At 38.8% G+C, this 23943-nt stretch overlaps 1 protein-coding gene across 4 annotated transcripts in view; it reads right to left on the bottom strand.

The window, feature by feature from the left end:
• The window catches only part of UBE3D (ubiquitin protein ligase E3D), a 244646-nt gene that overhangs the window by 107824 nt on the left and 112879 nt on the right, over positions 1-23943 (bottom strand). Inside the window, exon 10 of one of the 4 annotated variants that reach the window (XM_040474048.1) lies at positions 17846-18016. The exons of the other annotated variants lie outside the window; for them this stretch is intronic. Within the exon in view, the coding sequence (XP_040329982.1) occupies positions 17990-18016 (27 nt within the window). The 3' untranslated portion in view covers positions 17846-17989. Of the gene's footprint in view, positions 1-17845; positions 18017-23943 lie in introns of those variants that run through there. 4 annotated transcript variants of the gene reach the window in all.

The raw sequence follows: 23943 nt of genomic DNA on the forward strand, positions 1-23943 counted from the left end.
GAGAGAGGAAGGAAAGAAGGAAGGAAGGAAGGAAGGAAGGAAGGAAGGAAGGAAGGGAGAAAGAACTCAACAAACCCCCCCCAAAGTGTATTGGTGAAGATACACTTTTTAAATGTATTTTTTTTTAATTTACTTCTAGGACTGAGAATTAATTATAACTCACAAATTAGATTATCAGCTGTTTATTTTTTTTTTAAGGATATCCATCACACAGCTTAAGTTTATTTATTTTTGAGAGAGAGATTGAGAGAGAGCAAGCAGGAGCAGAGAGAGAGGAAGAGAGAGAATCCCAAGCAGACTCTGCACTGTCAGTGCAGAGCCTGATGCAGGGCTCAAACTCATGAACCATGAGATTATGACCTGAGCTGAAATCAAGAGTCAGATGCATAACCGACTAAGCCACCCAGGTGCCCCCAAAATCTCGTATTTTAAACCTATGAGAGTTCAGCTGCTCAATAAATGCATTTCACATCCAAACTGTACTCAATTAACGTTTACTGAAACAAAAAAACATTGAAGGAACTTCCAAGTCTCTGGTTCTACATGTAAGAAGCTTAGAAATTGTCATTCCATAACAAACAAGTAAAAAGTGTGAACAGACTGAAAGGTCAAAAACTCTTCTTGGATCAGTAAGAGAGAGGAGGACACAGGGCAAACCATTGCCTCCAAGATTGGAGAGGTAAGAGAATACAGGGAGTCATGGCTTACTGGAGCAGAGATTTAAGAGCGGCGACTGCTGTGGGCACCAGTGCCAGGAAAGGAAAACCTGAATCGATAATTGATGAAGTGCTGGAGACTCAGTGTGGAAAAATCTGAGAGCTAAAAACTCCAGGGAGGTCCATCATAGTGAGCTCGTGCAATTTTGTGAGATTCACCTCCTGGGGCTCTACCAAGTTCTCACAAGTAAATATCAGGGAAAAAAAAAATTTCCTCATGCTTCCAGCAGGGGGAGGGAAAAAAAGAGTCCTATTTTGAAATATACCAGAGCAAGCGTTCTCTTCTTAACAAGGTCTATCTTCTGGGGAAACCAGTTAACCACAGCCTAACTTGCCGGGCTATTATCAGAGCCTAATGTACCTGAGTAAAGGGAAATAGCCAACTCCAGTCAGCTCTAGCAATCCTGTACCACCTAAGGGGAGAAAAAAAAAACCCTGAGAAACAGTTATGTAGTTCACAGTCCAGAGGCATAGGCTCAATAAAGGACTGAGATCCAATTATAGGACTACAGAACACTTAACCCTCTTTATATACCTCAACACCATATTCTTAAAGGCTTGTTTACAGCAGTTCCTTTTACCTAGTGCATCATGTCCGGCTATCAAGAAAAAAATTACAAGGCATATGAAAAGTTAAAAACCAAATTTGAAGAGACAGAGCAAGAATCAGAACCAGACATGGCATGTTGAAATTATCATACTGAGAATTTAAAACAACTATAATTAACTTGCTAAGAACTCTAATAGGTAAAACAGAGCATTGTAAGAACAGATATATAATGTAAGCACAGAGATGGGAGTCCTAAGTAAGAATCAAAAAGAAATGATGGAGATCAAAAACACTGTAACACAAATGAAGAATGCCTTCTATGGGTTAAATAGTAGACTGGACACAGCTGAGAAAAGAACCACTGAACCTGAGGCTGTATTAACAGAATCACTGAAAACCAAAAAGCAAAGAGAAAAAACAACACTGAAGAAAAAAAACCCCAGAATATTCAAGGAATGTTAGAAAACTATGGAACATGCAACACATGTGTCATGAGAATACAAGAAAGGAACAGAAGAAATACCTGAAAAAAAAAGTGAGAATTTCTGCCAAATTAATGTCAGATACCAAACCACAGATCCAGAAAGCTCAAAGACCATGCAGCAGGATAAATGCCCCCCCAAAACCCCACTATACTTAGCCACATCATTTTCAAGTACAGAAAATCAAAGATAAAGAAAAGATCCTGAAAGAAGCCATAGGGGAAAAACACCTTACCAACAGAGGAACAAATATGAGAATCAGAACCAATTTCTCCTCAGAAACCATCTAAGCAAGAAAGTAATATGAAATACTTCAAGTATTAAGAGAAAAAAACCCCCACCAACCCAGATTCTGTACCCTGGAAAATCAACCTTCAAAAGTGAAGGAGAAATAGAAACTTTCTCAGAAAAACAAAAGTTGAGGGAATTTGTTGCCAGTAGACCTGCCTTGGGAGAAATGTTAAAAGAAGTTCTTTAGAAGAAACATGATGTAGGTCAGAAACTCAGAACTACATAAAGAAAGGAAGAACATGGAAGAAGGAATAAGGGAAAGTAAAATACAACCTTCTTAAAAATTGTTCTAACAGATAACAGTTCATTCAAAAAATAATAACAACAATGTATTTGATTATGTATGCTTAGATATACATATATCTTTTGTGTGTGTGTGTGTGTGTGTGTGTGTGTGTGTGTGTAGTATATATAAGTGAAGTGAATGACAGCAATGATACAAGGGACAGCAGGGAGGAAATAGGATTGTTTCATTATTATAAAGTACACTATCTGTGACGTGGTATAGTTTTATGTGAAAGTGGATTTGGATTGTTGTAAGTGTATATTGAAAACTCCAGGGCAATTACTAAAAGTATAACTATGATGCAAAAAAAAGGAGAGAAAATGCAATCCTATAAAATGCTCAGCTAAAACCATAAAAGACAGAAAAGGAGTGGAAGACAAAAACAGGAACAAAGAATAAGGCAACAAATAGAAAACAGCAATGAATATGGTATATATTAACCCACTTATTATGAATCATCACTTTGAACATCAATGGTCTAGATGCACCAATTAAAAGACCAAGATTGTCAGAGTGAATCAAAAGTAAGACCATCCAGATGGCAAACAGACACATGAAAAGATGCTCAACATCACTCATCATCAGGGAAATACAAATAAAAACCATAATGAGATACTACCTCACACTGGTCAGAGTGGCTAAAATTAACAACTCAGGAAACAACAGATGCTGGGAAGGATGTGGAGAAATGGGAACCCTCTTGCACTGTTGGTGGGAATGCAAACTGGTGCAGCTGCTCTGGAAAAGTGTAGAGGTTCCTCAAAAAATTAAAATAAAATTACCCTACAACCCAGCAACTATACTACTAGGAACTTATCCAAAGGATACAAAAATGATTGTTAGAAGGGGTACATGCACCCCAATGTTTATATCAGCACTATTAACGATAGCCAAATTATGGAAAGAGCCCAAATGTCCATCAACTGATGAATGAATTAAGATGTGGTACACACACACACACACACACACACACACACACACACACACACACACACTCACTCACACTAGAATACTCCTCAGTGATGAAAAAGAATGAAATCTTGCCATCTGAAACAAATGGATGAAACTGGAGGGTATTATGCTAAATGAAATAAGTCAGTCAGAGAAAGACAGATATCATATGATTTCAATCATATGTGGAATTTGAGAAACTTAACAGATGACTATAGGGGAAGGGATGGAAAAATAAGATAAAAACAGAGGAAGGCAAACCTAAGAGACTCTTAAATACAGAGAACAAATTGAGGGTTGACAGGGGTGGGGAAAATGGGCGATGGGCTTTAAGGAGGAAACTTCTTGGGATGAGCACTGGATGTTATATGTAAGTGATGAATCACTGGATTCTACTCCTGAAGCCAAGACTACATTGTCTGTTAACCCACTTGAGAATAAAAAATAAGGCAAACCAAATGTTGTCTACAAGAAACTCACTTTAAATATAAAGAGACATACAGATTAAAAGTAAATGGGGGGGGGGGGGGAAGATACCATGCTAACACTAATCACAGAAAGTAGAAGTAGCTATTATTTTCAGACAAAGCAGACCTCTAAGTTATCAGGGACAAAGATAACATCATGATAAAGGGGTCAATTCTCTAAGAAGACCTAACAATCCTTAAACTGTATGCATACAACAACAATGCATCAAGTTACATGGGGCAGAAACTAAGAGAACTGCAAGAAGAAAGAGATGAATTTACTGTCATAGTCTGGAGACTTCAACACCCTCTATCAGAAATGGACAGACCCAGCAGGCAGAAGATCAGTAAGGACAAAGTAAAATGTATAAAGAACTACAAATCATTAAAAAAAGACAGGAAACTCCATTTAAAAAATGGACAAAAAGGGGCGCCTGGGTGGCGCAGTCGGTTAAGTGTCCGACTTCAGCCAGGTCACGATCTCGCGGTCCGCGAGTTCGAGCCCCGCGTCAGGCTCTGGGCTGATGGCTCGGAGCCTGGAGCCTGTTTCCGATTCTGTGTCTCCCTCTCTCTCTGCCCCTCCCCCGTTCATGCTCTGTCTCTCTCTGTCCCAAAAATAAAAATAAACGTTGAAAAAAATTTAAAAAAAAATGGACAAAAAGACTTGAGCAGACACTTCACAATAAAGGGTATCTATGTGGCCCACAGACAGATAAGGTGCTCTGCTCAACTTCATTAGTCATTAGGGCAAACAAATGAAAAGCACAATGAACTATCACCACATTTACCAGAAGGGCCAAAATGAGAAAGACAGAAAATACTCAGTGTTGTAGAGGATTTAGAGGAAACTAGAATTCATACGCTCTGGTGGGAGTTTAAATTAGTACAAATACTTTGGAAAACTGCCAAATATCTCCTAAAGCTGAACATCTATAATTCTCCTCCTAGGTAAATATCCACCAGAAAAGAACACACAAGCACCAAAGACTATATAGGGCTGTTCATAGCAGTCCAGTTTGCAATAGCTACAAACTGTAAACAACCCAAGCATCTGTCCATAGAAGGATGGATAAAGTGTGTAGTTTACGTTCATAAACTAATACTATACAGCAGTGAGAACCACTGACCGACCGCCCCAGGCAATCATAATGTTGAAAGAAGGCAGACACAAAGGGGGAAATACTATATAATTCAGCTTACAGGCTATTTTGTAATAGGCCATAATCATCAACTATGACAAAAGTCAGGGTGGAGGTTGCCCTTTGGAGGGCAGGATTCACAATCTATTTATTATTTCTTGATCTACATGCTAAATAGGTGGACCCACTTTTTTTTAAGTTTATTTATTTATTTTGAGAGAGAGACAGAGAAAGAGAGCAGGAGAGGGGCAGAGAGAGAATCCCAAGCAGGCTCCGTGCTATCAGCAAAGAATCTGACACAGGGCTCGATCCCATGAACCATGTGATCATGACCTGAGCCGAAACCAAGAGTTGGATGCTCAACTGACTGAGCCACCCAGGCACCCCAAGTGGACCCACTTCTTAAAAATTCACTGATGAACATTGGTGTGCTTTCCTGCATGTTATACTTCAATAAAAACTTGACTTATAAAATATCAAAAAAGAGGGATGGGGTCTGGGGAGTCATTTTAGCAACTCTCTTTTCAAACACGCTCTTCCTATTTTCCCTTTGTCCACCTCATACCTGGCACTCTACTTAAAAATTCCTGAAGGAATTAAATTTTGGCCTCAGGGAAATGTTTAGACAGTCCATGCACAGATAGTCCTGTGGCGAGAAAGCAGCGTGGGATTGGAGTAGGGCCCAGTGCAGGCTGCAGGTGAGTCAGGCCAGATTTCCCAGTAAGCCCCACATTCCTTCACCCAACAACCCTGGAATGCCATACTCTTGCTGGGCCCATTTGCTCTGTGTTCAACTAAGGCATGGGGTCTGAGGCAGCCACAGTGAGCAGCAGGCACAGAGCAGGGTGAGGGCTTCCAAAGGGACGTCCTTTTGTCCCACAGGTCACAGTAACAAGCTGGCAACTGATTTGTGTGGTCCTATCTGAATCTCAGAGGAATTTCTAGCACAAAGTAAAAAGATGCTCTTAAGTGGAAAGAAAAATGGATCCAAAAATGTAATGCTGTGAACTAGTTTATAGTACAGGTAATATTAACTCTGATGTTTGCAGAAAACAAGTAGCTCATGACTTGGGTTACTAAAGTTGAATTTCATAAACATTTTTTTTCCTTGGGGGAATCTGAACTGTATAATATTAGCCTTCCTGCCAGTGATTTTCAGGCCTTCTCTAATGCTTACAGTGGTACTCAGAATACATTCTCTGCTAAGCCTGGAGGCAGCCCTGAGTCAGCTTTTCCCATTACCTGTATACCTAAGCCATTGAAGAGATATTATTCAGAAATGCCTCTGGAGGAGATGCTGCGGAACTCCTTCAATATTCTGGCCTTCTCCCCTGCCAAGAACTTTTTCTTTAAGTTTAAATTAACTGACTTTTAATGTAAGCACTCACATCTGCCTTCTTTCCCTTTAGGTAGGAGCTGCTGTTTCATCCTTTGGGTGGGGCAAACTAGGACTCCTAAGTTAAAAAAATTATCCACAAAAACTTCATCACTCACTCTCGGAAGCTTGATGTTCTATGCTTGTCTCTAACCTTCACGTTGATTCTCCAGGATTCGAGGTCTATGAGCAATGAAGCCCATTAGCTAAATTCTTTTGGAAACCTGACAACCTCACACTGTGCAGTTGTTCCTGTGGGCACATCTGCTGCACAGTAGGGGAATGAAATTGGATGCAATCCTTTCCCCACCTCCTAACTTTACTATTTAAAATGGCACTGAGTTTTAGAAGTGGTAGGCGGTGGACAAGAAAGGCATCCTTCTACTTTGGTCACTATCCTTGACATAGTCAAATGCTCCAGCTTTATGTTCATTTCCGAATAAACACTTAAGCTTCTGAATCCAGAGAGCTACTTCTTAGAGTGGGACTCAAAAGACAAAGCACTAGTGATTTTTAACTCCCAAACCGAGCATGTGACATAGCTCCCTGGTACGTCCAGCAGCCCTGGCTCATGCACATAAACACTGACGGGGGGACTCCATATTTCTTCTTGTTGACACTTGGTGTTTTTGTTTTCCCAGCAAAAACCATTCTTATTCCCCTTCTGCACCCCAAATATCAAACTTGCATGTGGAATGGTGATGTGTTGTCTATATCCCTATATAACCTTCCATAGGTCTGGCACACAGGGAGCTTTCAATAAATATTTTTTGGCTGGAAGGAATAAATGACTGAATTAATGAATTATGTAACTAGAATCTAGGCTTAGTAGATTTCTATAGGGGTATCAAAGAAAATACTGTTTGACAGGGTGGAGCTAAAAAGAGATTGGGAATTTTGGTATTTCCAACCACAGTACTCCAATACTTGCATGTTACCAGGCAATGCGCCCTGGCCAGAAAATGACTTTGTTTGGAGCTATGCCCAGCCCTGCTTCATAGGCCTCAAAGTTGGGACCAAGGGGAAGAGACCCTCACTGCTCTTCTTAGCTCCATGAAGCGGTAACTATCACAGTGGGGTCCTGAGAATCCTGAGGATTCTCTTTCTTATAAAAGTTATTTATTGGGGGGGGGGGGTGGCTCTTGGGTGGCTCAATGGGTTGAGCATATGACTTCGGCTGAGGTCATGATCTCAGTTTGTGAGTTTGAACCCCACATCGGGCTGGCTGCTGTCAGCACAGAGTCTGCTTCCCATCTTCTGTCCCCGCCATCTCTGCCCCTCCCCCCTCCCCCTCCCCTGCCTGCGTGCTCTCTCACAAAAATAAATAAACATTTTAAAAAAAGTTATTTGTTGGGATAATACTGTAAGATTCGAAGAATTAGGATCAGGGGATAACAGTCTTCATGTTGAAAACACAAACTTAAAGATGATCTCCATCATCAAGTGGCTTAAAATATAGGAATTAGGCAGGTGGTAACATGGACAATGTGAAGATTGTTCCCAGTGTTATTCTGAACACTGATGCATAGTTTGGTTCTCAACAATGACGACGGCTCACCAATTTCTCAAGTGTTTGCTTTCCATGCATATTTTGTGTCATTCTAGTCTGTTTAACTCAAAAGATTTAATCCCACAAGATCACCTATAATTAGAGAGTGATGATGCATTCTTAGAAGACAAATATAGACACCACAGAGGTGATGCATCAGCAGTCTGAAAATAATTAATGCTTATCCTCACAAGGCCACCTACACCAAGACACTTGGGAATAGTTCACTACTGCCATAATGTCATAGAAGGATGGCAAAATCATTTTTCTTATCTGCAGAAGTAGGTCACAGCAGGAACATTTGGCAAAACACACACACACACACACACACACACACACTAAAATAGAGTGGACACGAATGGGTTTTGTGACACAATCTTTTAATTTTTCAACTCAGTGTAAGACTTGATCATTGGTTCACTCTGTAGTCTCTAATCATCTCCCTACATGCTAACAGGACCAGAATGAGGCTTTGAAATGCAGTATTTGCAAACATAGCAAAAGGCCCCATTTACCAGAAAGCTGCTTCTACACTGACAAGAGCTCAAGGATTTGAGACAGCCACTGATTTTGTTGTTGTTTTATTTCCAGTGACATGAAAATAAAACCTATAATCATAAATTAGCACATTTATCAGGAGTCTGAGCTAGGCAATATGTAGTCATGGTGGCTAGAGGTTACAGCATTTCCAGCAACCTTTTAAACTCAGCATATGGCACATGTGGGGCAGCATTTTCTGTCGAGATGTCTATTTAAACTCAAAAGACAGACCCTGCAAAGCTGATCTGAGTTGTGTGCATTGCACCAGTGCTGTTGCTTTCTAAATAATGAATGCCTTTCCTAGTGACAATGAAGATGGCAGTAAAAAGGGGTGGACAGTAGTGGGAAGGGGGACCATGACATTCGCATGGATTTTATAATCTCAGGAAAGTCATCAGAGAGGCTTGAAACCCACACTGCCTCAGGCTTTGTCTTGTTATTGGTCAGAAAGACATGCAACATGATTCCTACACCGGCAGCTTTTTCTGGTCACTGCTGAGGCCCCGGACAATCAGGCACTTGGGTTCACAGACTGGCTGACACTGGACTTTCTTCTTGGGGAACAGATAAATCATCTCCAGGAAACCAGGCTCCTCTCCTAACTATGTGCTCTTATTGACCTATATTTTTAAAGAAATTTGTTCTGAAGTTGTGGTAAGGGCTAGAACCCATTCTTTGGCTCCAATTCAGAGACACTCATTTGGTGCAGTACTTCCTTCCTCTCTTCCCCCCAAATGTACTAAAAAGCTCTCCTCTGTCCTCTTTTTTTTTCTTTCCTTACTTTCTTCCTGCTCAGAGCAATCCTATTTCATTTTTCACAGAACATGATTTTCTGTGTTCACTTTATCATTTTTACTCTTTAGTGTCACTAATGACCTTCGAGCTTAGTTATTCTCTGCTTTCTCCTTCTACATTTATCCTTATTCCCCACCCCACCCCCCCAACTTTAGCACTGAAGGACAGCTGTACAATGAGTAAATTGTAAAGTTGTGTCACAGTTCCCCTAGGGACAATCTTCTTCTGTGAGCTATTAAATTAGAAAATGGTTTAAAAAAAAAACAAAACAACCAAGGCTTTGTACAGAGCACGTGCAATCTTTACAATGTAAAATTAGTCCTTTTCCAACAAAAGTGATGTAATACTTTACTTGTAACTGCACAAAAGGATTTAGGAAATAAAATATACAAAAAACCTATCAAGAGCTTTAAGGAGTTAGGTGCAAAGTTATATGATATTTTGCTCTTACAAGGTAGATAATAAAGCCATGCTGGTGTGGAATGCTGTAATTTTGCTTTCTGGATTCACTATCACAAAATCAGTTCATTTAAACATTGAAAAATGACTTGGTTTTTATTCATGCACACATCCATTTACTCATCTGTTCAACATATTCATTGGGTTCTTCCAATGTGCCAGACAGAGTAATAAAATCAAATCAAAATTAAAGAAACAACAAAAAATGATCTTTTTTTGTCTGATGGTTATCTTCTATTTTGGACATACCGCTCAGTTCAAAGATTATCTCATAAATTGCATTTACCTGCAGAAAATGAGGAGGAACAGTAATAAACCTATCTGCAGGCAGATTCACTAAGGCAGATGTGGTTTCAGAACACTCTGTAAAACCCACGACTGTTTCACTAGTTATTAACTGGTAGCCCAGTGGGCATGTACCACAGTGTTGGGTGGGGGGGAGGATTCTGGGCTTGGATTCTTGCTCTGTGGTTTGCTGCTTGTGTGCCTTTTCTTAGTCCCTCTGAGCCTCGGTTTCCTTCTGTGCAGAAGAGAACTAGCTGCACCAGTCCCAAAGGGTGGATATAATGATTAAATAAAATAAAATCCACAAAGCTTCTATTATTGTGCCCGTCTCAAAGTTGATGCTCAATATATTATAATTTTAGCAGTATCATTATCATGGCTGGGGTTTACAGGCTCAGAGAAATGATCGCCTCAAACCAAGGAACTCTTTTTTTCTCTCAGAAGTGGAATGATAAAGTTGATTTCAAGGAGACACAGATTGAAAATTAGTGTATCCCATGTACTAGCCCTGCCCATTTTCTCTTGAGTTCTGCTAGTTCCCTCACTGAAGCACCCACTTATTATCTCCATAAATGCCCCCTCCACCAAGTACCCCATTCACTGACCTTACCTGTCACCATTATCTTTTTCTCTTTCTAGCTCAAACTTGTTTAGAGATAGCTTAACACAGGAAAGTACTTAGTCCCTTTACATGAGTCAAAGAAAGGGAAGATAAATCAATTTTCTTTTTGCTTAGGGATAGAAATGATGAAAATGTGAAGAAGAGAATAGTAAGGACATAGGGATAATGGACCCCCCAAAAAAGAGGGACTTAATGATCCAAGCCTAATAACAGAAACTGATGCTTGGTTGTAGAGAGCACTACTGATTTCGTGTGTTCACCTCAATTTAGTTCACAGAATTATACAACGCTAGAGCTGGAAGAGATGTCAAAAATAGTCAAAGCCCATCTTTTTAGAGATAGAGAAACTGAGGCCCAGAGAAGTCTCAGAATTCTTGCTGAAGGCAACCCAGCTAATCGCTGAAGAACTAGGACTAGAATCTAGCTTTTTCACATTTTCATTCCAAGAGAAATTTAAATTGACTAGGGTACAGAGCGTTTAGGTGGTTGATGTTACTTTGTCTTTGTTTGCTATTGTGTTTTTGTCTACAGTGAAAGAGATTCAGTCCGACTTTTAAAAGAGGTCTGGACCTGTGGGGATTTACATCATGTGCCTGGTGGTGGTGGTGGTGGAACCGTCCATAAATGCCCTGAAATGGCATGTAAAATTTTAAGTGGATGTCCATTTTTCTAGGAATAAAGTCCAAAGCTTTAACACAGTCTCGTAAGTATCAGTGAGCAAAACAAAGTTAATTGCAGTGGGTTGGCTTGAGACAAGAGTAATAAGACCAGTGATTTCCAAGCCACTGCAGGCTGCGATGCTTCCAATGCAGACATGGAGGATGTGGTGTAGGGTGAAGCTAGCTGGCAGAGTGGACTCTGTGGTCCTACCTTGCCTTCCAGAAGGGAGGTTCTATTTTCTACATGCTTTCCACATTAGTGTTCCACTCAGTTTGCTAAAGGGAAGACTTCGGCTGCTTGCAGTAGTGGGGGATGAAAGCCACTGTTTACCATATTCTATAAAATTTTAAGAAAGGTGTGGTCCTCTGCCCATCTAAGAAAAATAATTTTCAGCATTCTACCCAGAGCCCCTTCTCCTGACTATATCTGTTGTTCTATATTTCTGTGTTTAAAATCAAGGTATCTCTTGTCTTCCCCTCATCTTCATGAATGCCTGCTGGTGGCAAGAAAATAAGGACCAGAAATTGAAAGTGATTAGAAAAAACCTGAATCCATCCTGTCTTATTCCGTGAGGAAGTCAGAAAAGAAAAAAGAAATCACTTTTTTTCTTTCCTGGCGTCTCACAGGATGATCTTCATCCCAAAGGCCTAGGTGCTGCCATACCTTGTATTAGAAACCCCGAGTGGACTGTCCACCTTTTTCTTTTTTTATAACCTGAGAAAAATTTTCCCCTCCATTTTTCTCAGATAATAAAGAGTTGAGGGCATATATTTAGAAGCAAGTAGTTTTAAGTTTTATAGAATGTTCGATAACTTGGGATGGGGAAAAATGAGAACTAGCAAAAAGCAATAAAGCTTAGAAAGCAATATATTTGGTCATTTTCACCCCAAATTAGAACTTCATGCCCCTAAGACACAAGCCTAAATAATGTTGTTTGTGTTGCATTAACCTTAAGCTATAATATGGCAAAAGTAGATTACAGGAAATCACAAAAAACAGTTATAACATTAGCAGAAGCTTGCAGGAGTATTTTGGCAAGCCATCACTCTTATAGATTCAGTTATAAACAACAGGATCACGGCCTGGGCCTGTGTGAGTTTAGACACAATTCTCATATAAATATATGACTTCAAAAATAAGTACCATAATGAAAAATGACTACCCCATAAGATATTTTATTTGAGGTTGGCTATTTCTCTTTTGTTTTTCACCCTTCACTTAACATATTTATGAAGGACGGGAGAGCCCTGGGGTTTGAGGGGCGGTGAGAGATCAGTTGGTTCAACTCTACCTCTCCTCTCTCCACAACTGTAACCATCTCTACTTGTCAGCATGGGCCTACTTGTCACTGAATAGCTGGGCCTATACCCAACAATTTTCTGGGTACTATAAATTATATTATTATAAAAGTATAAGATCATGTTCCTGTCTTCAAGAAATTTATCATCTCACTGGAAACCCTGGACATACATTTAAGCAGCTGTCAGTCATACTAAGTGGTGGCAGCCAGAGCAAGGAGTGATGAAAACACACATGTTAATCTTATTGCCTTCTTGTCATCCTTTACAGTTCCCAACATGAGGTGTATAACAGAGCTTGTTGAACTAGAGTAGCATAGATAATACAGTACTGGGCTGGGACATAAGGGGCCACATCTCTCATAGCAATAGAAGTAGATGTTTAAAATTAGAAATAGAAGGAATAGTCACAGGGATAAAAGTAACAACCATTTGGGGGGCCTGGTTGGCTCAATTGGTTGAGCATCCAACTGTTGGGTTTCAGCTTAGGTCATGATCTCACAGTTTGTGGGTTCGAGCCCCATGTCTGACTCTGTGCTGGTAGATGCTTGGGATTCTCTCTCTCTCTGCCCCTCCCCTGCTTGCACTGTCTCTGTCTCTCTCAAAATAAGTAAAAAAATAAGGTAACAACTATTTATTTAGCATTTATTATATTCCAAGTACTCCTTAATATATCAACATCCATAAGGTAAACAATATAATTAATAAACAGATAAACAAATAGAGGCTCAGAGACATGTTTTGTCTGAGGTCCTAGAACCAGCACATGGAGCGGCTGAGCTTTCACATAGCATCTGTCTGATTTCTAAGACCATGCTGTGATCCTGATTCCTCAGTCCTTTTATTTCTTGGATTCCATAAATGTGTTAACACACCTATGATGATGCCTTCTTCAATTATGAAATATAGCAAAGCTCATAAAGTATGTAGTTATTTCTGCAGAAATTTTACTGACATCTAAGTATGTAATACTTTTCTACTTTTCATATTAATAGATCTTATAATGAGATAGAGAACCATAGCATACACCTTATTATTAGTTTCCAGAGATTCATATCAAAGGATGGTACATTCAGAATAGATTCATAACTGGTAAATTGTTTAGCTATTTTATTTAGCTCTGATGAATGGAACATTGAGTTGAACTCAAGATATTTAAGCATTGGGATGGATGAATTCAGTGTTGGTGGGTGAAAGCAGATACAAATCCAATATATTTAATGATACCGTTATAAGAAAATGACTATAAACTAGTAACATCTATACACATTTCAAGTATAACTTTTTTTTTTAATTTTTTTTTTCTTTTCCAACGTTTTTATTTATTTTTGGGACAGAGACAGAGCATGAACGGGGGAGTGGCAGAGAGAGAGGGAGACACAGAATTGGAAACAGGCTCCAGGCTCTGAGCCATCAGAGCCATCAGCCCAGAGCCTGACGCGGGGCTCGAACTCACGGACCGCGAGATCGTGACCTGGCTGAAGTCGGACGCTTAACCGACTGCGCCACCCAGGCGCCCCAACATTACTTTTTTTAAAAAAATGCTGGTTTCTGGGGTGCCTGGGTAGCTCAGTCGCTTAAGCATCTCACTTCTTGCAGTCTGTGAGTTTGAGCCCCGTATCAGGCTCTGTGCTAATAGCTCAGAGCCTGGAGCCTGCTTCAGATTCTGTATCTCCCTTTCTCTCTGCCCCTCCCCTGCTCACGCTCTGTCTCTCTTTCTCAAAAATGAATAAACTTAAAAAAAAATAAAAAAGCTGGTTTCTACAGATTGAATGTGAAAATTAAGGCTGACTGTAGAGAAGGGATACATGGGGCCACTTAGAGAACAAGGGAAAGGCTAAGGTTCTGCCTCAAAAATCCTGCATTAGCTTCCTTTTCTAAAGGATATCAAAGAAAATGACATTTCAAATGGAGAACTCTTTTCCAATTCTTATAAGGAAAAGAATATCCACTTTCTCCTGTGAGATTACAGAAGCTCAACTGGGAAGAAAGGAGAAAGCAGAGGGCGATACTGGAGCAAATAGAGCAGCAGCAAAGGCAGGAGGAAAGGAAGTTAGCTTCCTTGCTTTGGCAACCGTTTTGTGTTTGTCTTTGAGACGTCCTTTAATTTCTAAAAATGCAATGCTCAGTGGCCCTTCTCCTAGGGAAGTAAAAGGAAAGAGCAAGCAAATGACCTTTATTTCCTGAGCTTACTGTCACAGGAACCCTTCACAAATCTGAGCTTTCTATGCTATATATATGCACAATTTATGGTAAAGGTACAAGGTTTCTAAAGTCATTTGACAAATGAGAAAGTGATGGTAGCAGGTACCAAGAAACATACCTGAGCTGATTCAATGAAAAAGTTGAAAAGAAGACCAAAGCATTTTCCAGAACACATTCCTAGTTTAGCTTAGATAATTACAGTCCTGTGGGAACATATGGTTTGGTGTAAACAGGATGAGTTAACGAGACATAAACTAGTGTATTTTCGTTGCTGCTAAGGATTCCTTTCCAAATAGGTTATAAGAGTGTTCACTCTTGTGTAAGAAAGGCAGAAAGACTCCAGTGAGTTTGAATACTGGCCTCCCTTACCTTTCTTTGAGGCTAGAGCTTTCAGAGGCAAGGAAGGGGGCCACCCACAAGGATATAGCTGACTTCCTGAGACGCAACTCAGGGGAGGGGGTGGGCTGCTAAGTTCCAGAGTGGTGGCTCTTTTTTTAGTGCCAGGCCTTAGAAGTAGCAGATCAGGAGGGCAGATGATTATAAGGATGTGAGGGGAGACCTGGAGCACAGGTCTCCATTACTAGCCTGGCATAGAGGGAGTCAAAATATCAGGGAAATTGCCCACTTTTGAATTTGGCAAAGTGTTTTCCCAGATATCTTTTTCCTGATTTTCCTGGACTAATGGAGACTGGTTACTTTAGGGGAATGAAAACTTGGTTGAGAAAAACACACAGACATTGTTGTTTCAGTATTTATCTCCAAACTGGCAAACAGGAAACAGTGTCACACACGCAAAAGAAGGTTCACTGAAAACACCACTACCTGAGAAAACAGTACCTCAAATGCCACCACATGAAATTACTGTACTAAGAAAGTCACATTTTCCAAGTCTGATTCCTAATATTAATGTTCAACTGGAAAAATATATGTAAATTTCCAAGAAACACTTCCATAGAGGGAAGTATACGTTAACACTATAACTGAATACCACACAGTTGGCTGAAGTTGACAGAGAAGCGTTTTGGGATGAATTATGGAACAAAAGGTATCCATGTCTAGCAATTAATCTCTAAAGTCCTTGGCCAAAGTTTCTCTTCTCATCTAAGCTGACAAATGTGTTTTGGGATTTGATAGCCAGAAAAATCCTTGGGAGGTCTTTTAAGAGTAATTTTTCTTAGAGGAGGCAAAGTAGTAAAGAAGGCAAGGTGAATTGCCTTTAGTATATCTTTGACATGCTTATCTTTTTAATGAGGTAACACCACATTGATCTGCAACAATACAATTTAAATGGAAATTTAAGACATATTACACATTTTGCTGTCTTTCAAAATGCAATGCACCAAGCCTAAAAAGATTTCATCAAGCATAATTTAACCTTTTCTTGATGACCCAAGGTCAGTATTATAAATTACCTATTAGTTGTGTGATCTTGGGCAAATCACCTGAACTCTCTATGCTTCAGTGTCCTCATCTTTACTATGAGAATTATAGAACACATCTATCATACAGAATAGTGGTGTTGGATTAAATGAGATGATCCCTGCAAAAGCACTTAGCATAGAGCCCTTTATGCCATTAAGAGACCCAAAATGGTAGTTACTGCTTCTTTTTAATATATTTCTCTGCTCATGATTGTGACCTAGAAAACTAAGTTGACCCATGAGTTTAACTTCTGAAGTTACCACTTAAAATTTCAAACTTATATTTCTCTTTTAGAAAAAAAAAAAAAGATCTAACTCCCATTTCTTTCAATATGGTAGACTTGATGCCAGCAGCAGCCCTCAGTATGAAAGACTAAAAATGCTGAATAAATATTTTAAAATCTTTAAGTACATAGTTGAATTGTCAGGAGAATAACCAAATCTTATGAGGTAGGAAAGAATTCTGAAATCCCTTGGTAAGCCAGGTCTGAAGAGAGGGTTTTCCCAGAGGATTCTGCTCATCCTTGAAGGTCTGGACTAGAGCATGAGCTTTTTAACCTGTGGAATGCTAGGGGTCTTAGGACACGCCTGTGGCCCTGTAAAATAAAAGCTTGGATCAGAAGCCTTTGGGATCCCTGCCCTTCCTTCTCTGCTGTTCCCCCACAGTAAATGAATTGGAAAAACAATCTGTCTTCCAGGGGCAGGAGGGTGGGGGGAAAGACACCTCTGAGAATTCCTTGTCACAAGCCTACTCTTAGGAACGTCTGAGGATGGAATTCATACTATTTATGGGACCCCACAAACAATCCTCTCTGCAGGAATATACTTTCAACCCAGGCCTCAAAGAGCTCCCAGAGATAAATACCAAGGAGGAGCTCAAAGTGACTACCACTTACCCACTTCGTGAGCACAACTTTCAAAATATTTCTGTGGCTCAGTTTCCTCATGTAACAAATGTAAATGATAATAGTAATTATAAAAAAAAAAGTTATAAAAAAACAAAACCACAAAAAAGCCAAATTTATTAATGCAATTTAAAAGATCTGAAAATTGGTCATTAGGGCTATGTCTAACTTTTTAAAGTGTGGTAATGGTATTATGGTTATTTTTATTTTATTTTATTAAAAAAAATTTTTTTTAACATTTATTTATTTTTGAGACAGACAGAGAGAGAGAGAGAGAGAGAGAGAGAGAGAGCATGAACAGGGAGGGTAGAGAAAGAGGGAGACACAGAATCTGAAACAGGCTCCAGGCTCTGAGCTGTCAGCACAGAGCCCGATGCGGGGCTTGAACCCACGGACCGCGAGATCATGACCTGAGCTGAAGTCGGATGCTTAACCGACTGAGCCACCCAGGCGCCCCTATGGTTATTTTTAAACTGAGCTTTTAGATATACATATAAAATATTTATAGATGAAAAAATAGTACTTATAATGGGGACTCTTGAAAAGATTACAAGAATTACTATGTATAAAAGGGCTCAGAAGAGTGACTACCACAGAGTAAATATTCAATAAATATTAGCTATTATTAACTGATATGGGAAACAAATGAAGAGAGTAGGATTTGACTTTATAAACAACCTGATTCCGCTTTTGTAAATACAACTGCTCTCTTTCTCTCTTCAACTACCCTCCTCCTGCCCAAGCATGCCTGCAAAGAAAACACTGGAAGGAAACACACCAAAATGCTAACTCTGTAGGAGGGGAAATTTATTTTCCTTTTTAGACTTTTAAGTTTTAAAATTCCCAACCATCATTATATATTTGTTTTAAAATTAGAAAGAAATACTTTAGGAAAAAAAAAAGACTCCCGTTTCTTCTAGTTGAATCCTGGTACCCCCCAATGCTAGCGTGCTCATTTTCTTCACAGAGATCCAGTTTAGCCACATTTCCAGGTTAGTAGGTAAGATAAGAGAAAGATGTCTAAAGGAAAAAAAAAAATATCGGAGGGAAAATTAGCAGGTTCCCACGTCATGGAGGAGAGAAATAGTTTCAATATTTCTGTTCAGAAAAACAGACTGGCTAGGTGGCATTCACAGTAAAAGCCAACAGAGGCTTGGGGGTAAGGAAGAGGAGGTTTTTATTCCCTAAGGTTTAACTTGCTTAGCTTCTGTGGTTACGGCCCACAAAGTCAAGATGCCCTATATGTATAAAGACAAATATTTGAATGATAAGGACAAGCGACACAGTTAAGTCTGAAAACAAAGTCTACTTTAAAAATAAAATATATGATTTGAAGAAGGAATAATAAGCCAAAGTCACCTTTCTTGTAATTTAGATATATTTTAGTCTTTATGAATCAATCTACTGTAACAAAACTGTCCCTGGAGTGCTGTCATATTTTCTGCTTGCCCAGCACCTTCTGAACACCCTTGAAATGTTCGAGGAATTTCTTTATTGGTCCTACTCTCCTAGGTCAGAGGCAGAAAACTGGTTTCCCCCGCCTTCCATGAAGCTAGGGCAGCATTGTGGGACCAGACTCCAAACGGATGCCCTGCTCAGCACTTAGCTTTGAAAGTAAGTAACTTGGAAGATGAAATATGGAGAATCCTACGGTGACCATGGAGGGAAGTGTCAGACTTTCTGAGGGCAGCAGGGTAGGGTCACCTGGAAAAGTGACATAGTGACATTTTCCCCAAAACAACCTAGGTGGCACACTGTGCTCTTCCTGGCTGCACCTGTAACTACCTACCAGATAAATTCTGCTTTGCTCAAACCAGCCAGGGTGGAGTCTGTTGTTTTAAAGAAACAACCAAAAATTAGGAATGGTGACAAATGCAACCTCTAAAATGTAAGGAATAACAGTAGATGCCCCACAGAATTACAAAAACATTAGATAACTAGTACTTGACTGGTAGGTCCTTTGTTCCTACTAAGTAGAGACTAAATTCCCATTACAAGTGGGGGAAACTTTTCCCAGATCTCACACAACTTGTAAGTACATGGTACAACTGGTATCCAAATCTACATATTTCTGGCTCCAGAGTGTGAAATCTTAAAACTGACATGGACTTCTCCCCTGACACAACCCAACAGGGGATATAAAACAAAGATCTAATGACACTGCAAAAATACTTCCTGAAGAGGAAAATCCCAGTTGCTTTTACCCAAGCCCTTTTTCAGGATGATTTTCAGTTCACTTTACTGTGGCTTCTAAACTGAAACACAGAAATGGAATGGAATCCACGTGAAAAGTGAGTAAGGATGCAAAATTTGGTTAGATGTTAAAACGGATCCTGGGAATCACACATAGGAATGACTTTCTTTTTAAAGCCAATTCCTATCATTCACTAAAAACAAAACAAGACTACAAACCTCTCAGGGACATCTGAGAACATTATTAATGATGTTACATGTATCATAAAAAGCAGAGGAACAGGAAATAATATGAATTTTTAAAAATACAGTTCAACTATATCCTGATTTCTGTAATCAGCTCTATATTGCAAATTGCCACTTCATCATGATAAATTTGCAAATGTATTGGGAAGCGTAAAAAGATCTTTCAACACCTGTTTTAGGGAGACCAACCACCTTATATTAGCCCCTCTACACATTTAGAAAACAAGATTCATTTACCAAGTCTGCTTAAATCTTAAAACATGAATGCATTCAGTGATAATTTTATTTTGCAGAGTAGAAAAAAGCACAAGGGAGCTTCTAAATGTTGGCTCTCATTATACTTCCAATTATTTCAATTATTTCAGATTATGCACAAGGCAATTTCCCCTTTGACAAAATGCTGGATAAAGATATCCAAGGGAATCTAAATAGCAGCAGTCTTTGTACATATGGTAAATTATGTTCTTGGGGGGAACAAAAAGCTCTAAGTTAGGTGATGTAATATGAACTTGCTTTTCTTATGGAAACACTATTGCAACAAAGCCTTGCATATTTAAACCTAGTCCAAATTTTATATATAATGACTATAAACATCTCATTTAATCAACTGTTCTGCATTATTTCAAACATAATTCCAAAAAACCAAAATGGCAACCAAAATAATAAAACTATGTCTACTATGGTTCCTGCTTGATTTTATGATAAAATCAGAGGAAAGGGGAGCCTGGGTGGCTCAGTCAGTTAAGTGTCTGACTTTGGCTCAGGTCATGATCCCACACGGTTCATGGGTTCCAGCCCGGCATCAGGCTCTGTGCTGACAGCTCAGAGCCTGGAGCCTGTTTCAGATTCTGTCTCCCTCTCTCTCTGCCCCTCCCCTGCTCATGCTCGCTCGCTCTCTCTCTCTCTCTCTCTCTGAAAAATAAAATAAAAACATAAAAATCAGAGTATGAAGAAATGGCATAATTAGAACCACAGAAATAACAAATCTTTCTTTAGGTAAATATAAGATGTCCATTTAGCCTACAAAGGATTTCTTACTTCATAGGAATGAGTGGCTTTTCAATAGCCATGTTTGTCCTGCATGACCTTGGGCCCTAATCACATCTGATAGAGATAAACTCTCATAAAATGGAACTGTCTGTCTCATCATGGAACTAAGACTTTTGGGAAAAAAGGGTCACTTAACTGCTTTGTGAGAAAATATCATTTTTACTAAGCTCTTTTATAATTAAAGACTTAGATACAGGCTTTCTAAAACAAACAGAATATTTCCAATTTTCTTTAAATTTTTTTTTTTAGTTCTAAATGTTTATTTATTTTGAGAGGGAGACAGAGAACATGAGCAAGGGAAGGTCAAAGACAGAGAGAGATAAAGAGAGAGAGAGAGAGACAGAGAGAGAATGAATCCCAAGAAGGCTCCGTGCAGAGCTGGACATGGGGCTGGATCCCATGAACCATGAGATCATGACCTGAGTCGCAACGAAGAGTCGATGCTTAACCAACTAAGCCACTCAGGCGCCCCACCAATCTTCTTAAGATTCCAGCTCCTCAACACCACTAACTATTCTTTGAACACTGACAGTATCTCAAGTGTTTCAACACTAGAATCTTTAAAAAGATGAAGATAACAACATTTACTTCTTCAGCATTTTCCATCCATCCTTCCAACCCTCAGAATCTGAATTCACACCACCAACAAGCCTCAGGCTTTGAAATAAATGGTAGCCAAACTGAAAGACAATTAATTATGGTGTATATATGAAAAGTTTCCAACTCTACGTCAAGTCTTACATGTTATCTTACATATTATGGTAATAAAGTAAACTACACTCAGTCTGATGCCTTCTTGATTTGTATCCAGCTCCCTCCTGGCCCCAACTGTCAAATGGAGTCTGGCCATCCTCTAACACCTCTCTTCTTTAATTGGCACCCAGTATGTTCCCTTTTTTAAGGCTCTAAGGATAAGCCTTGGTCTAGTCTCCCATCTTGTGTAGAACATGTTTATTTTATTTTTTTGGTTTGCCATGTAATATTTTTAAACTATTTTATTTTGAAATAATTTTAGAGAAAAGTTGTCCCCAAAAAGTACAGAGCATACCCATGTGCACCTTACCCAGCTTCTCCTAATATTAACATCTTCTATAACCACAGAAAAATCACCAAAACCAGGAAATTAATAGTTGTGCAGTATGATTAAGTAAACTACAGATCTTATTCAAATTTCACCAGTTTTCACTATCATTTTTCATTTGTTATATTTACATCCCGAATCAGTTTGGGGTTTATTGTTATGTACAATGTGACATACAGATCTTTTTCCAAATAGCTACCTGATTGTTCACAGCAGCATTATTCAGAAAAGTCAAAAAATAGAAACAACCAAATATCCATTAACTGATAAATGGATAAATAAAATCTGATATATCCATACAATGGATTATTATCCAGCAACAAAGAAGAATGAAGCACTGATAGATGTTACAATGTGGATAAACCATGAAAACTATGCTAACTCAAGCCAGTTATAAAAGACCAGTCATCATTTTTTAAAAACTCTGTAATTTCAATTTGTATGTCCCCTTTCACCTAGGAGTTGTTTAGTAAGAGAATTTAATTAATATCTAGGTATAAAGGTGTTTCCCTTTATTGTTTTTGTTGGTAAACTCTGGCTTTTAGCATTAAGGAGTGTCCTTTGTCATGTTTAATGCTCTGTGGCTTAAATCCTATGTTGTTTGATACCGGAATCACTAACGTTCCTTTTTGTTTCCATTTATACACCACAAACTTTTGTCCATCCTTTGTTTTTAGAATATGTGAATCACTGTTTTAGCTAGGTATCTGATATAGAATATATACTTGGGTTTTACATTATAAGCCAAATTGTAAATATTTTTCTTTTAATAGGCAAATTAAACCCATTCACATTTATTGTTAGGACTGATATGTCAAGCCACACATCTAACATGGTATTTTATAACTGAGAATTTACAAAAAATAATCCTGTTTCTTCCCCTACCAGAGGCATATATTGGTTTTTAGAAGAGTTTCTTACTTTTCTTCTAGTGGCCCCTTTATGCACTTTTAAATGTCCCTTAACTATTCACCATTTGGCTTATTAGGTTTTTCTTTGGCTGATGGTATTCTTTATCACTCGCTTATTGTATATACACTGTGATTTTTTTCCCCCAATTTTCATCTTTCTCTATCTCTTCCCCTCCCAGTTTTTAGTTACATTATTTCAACTTCATCACAGTATACAATATTTGTGTATTCGTCTTATGCCATCATGCCCATCCCTGTTCTGGTCTTCCATGAACACCTATGTACATGTAAAGGCCACAACTGATGTTAGTCCTATGCTGATGTTTTTTCAGTCATTATTTGGGAATCTTGGGGTTGGGGGTCAACACACATTTTATGTAAAAAATCAGAAAGTAAATACTTAGGTTTTGTAGGCCTTATTGCAATTACTCAACTCTGTCACAGTGTAGCAGAAAAGCAGTCACAGATGATATGTAAACAAGTAACTGTGGCTATGTTACAGTAAAACTTTACTTACAAAACAGATGGCAGGCCATGGTTTTCTGACCCCTGCTCTAGTACATTCTTTAAGAAAGACTGGTAAATGCAGGATTCCCTAAATTTTTGTATGGCCAAAACTGGTTCAGTTTTGCTTTGATATTTAAAAGACAGCTTAGCTGGCTATAAAATCCTTGATTCATACTTTCTTTCCTTGAGAGTTTTTGGGGTTTTTTTTGAATATGTAAATCACTGTTTCAGCTAGGTATCTGATATAGAATATATACTTGGGTTTTACATTATAAGCCAAATTGCAAATATTTTTCTTTTAATAGGTAAATTAAGCCCATTCACATTTATTGTTAGCATTGATATGTTTAGTCACACACCTATCATGGTATTTTATAACCAAGAATCCTGTTTCTTTCCCTACAAGAGGCATATATTGATATTTACATATCAATCACTGTTGTCTTGATTGGTAGGTTTTTAAGTCTCATGCTAGTCTAATTATTTTGCCTTTCTAAATTATTTGATCTTTTGGCTTAGAGCACTTGAGTATTTTATCTTTATCTCTGAAATCTACAATTTCAGTCAGATATGTCTTAGACTTGGTCAGTCTGCATTAATTTTCCCAAGTTACCAACGAACTCCCTCAATGTGTAGATTCAGGTCTTTTTCTATTTCTTTAATTTATTTTTATTTATTTAAAAAAATTTTTTAAGATGCTTATTTATTTTTGAGAGAGAGAGAGAGAGAGAGAGAAAGAAAGTGAGCATGAGTGGGGGAGGGGCAGAAAGAGAGGGAGCCTGAAGCAGGCTCCAGGATCTGAGCTGTCAGCACAGAGTCCAATGCAGGGCTCAAACCCATAAACTGCGAGATCATGACCTGAGCCGAAGTCAAATGCTCAACCCACTGAGCCACCCAGGCATCCCTGTAATTTATTTTTAAAGTATAGTTTTAAATATTATCTCAGTATCATTATTTTG

The sequence above is a fragment of the Herpailurus yagouaroundi genome, unplaced genomic scaffold (assembly GCF_014898765.1).
Source record: "Herpailurus yagouaroundi ecotype Mexico unplaced genomic scaffold, PumYag 139, whole genome shotgun sequence".
In the NCBI taxonomy this organism is placed as follows: domain Eukaryota; kingdom Metazoa; phylum Chordata; class Mammalia; order Carnivora; family Felidae; genus Herpailurus; species Herpailurus yagouaroundi.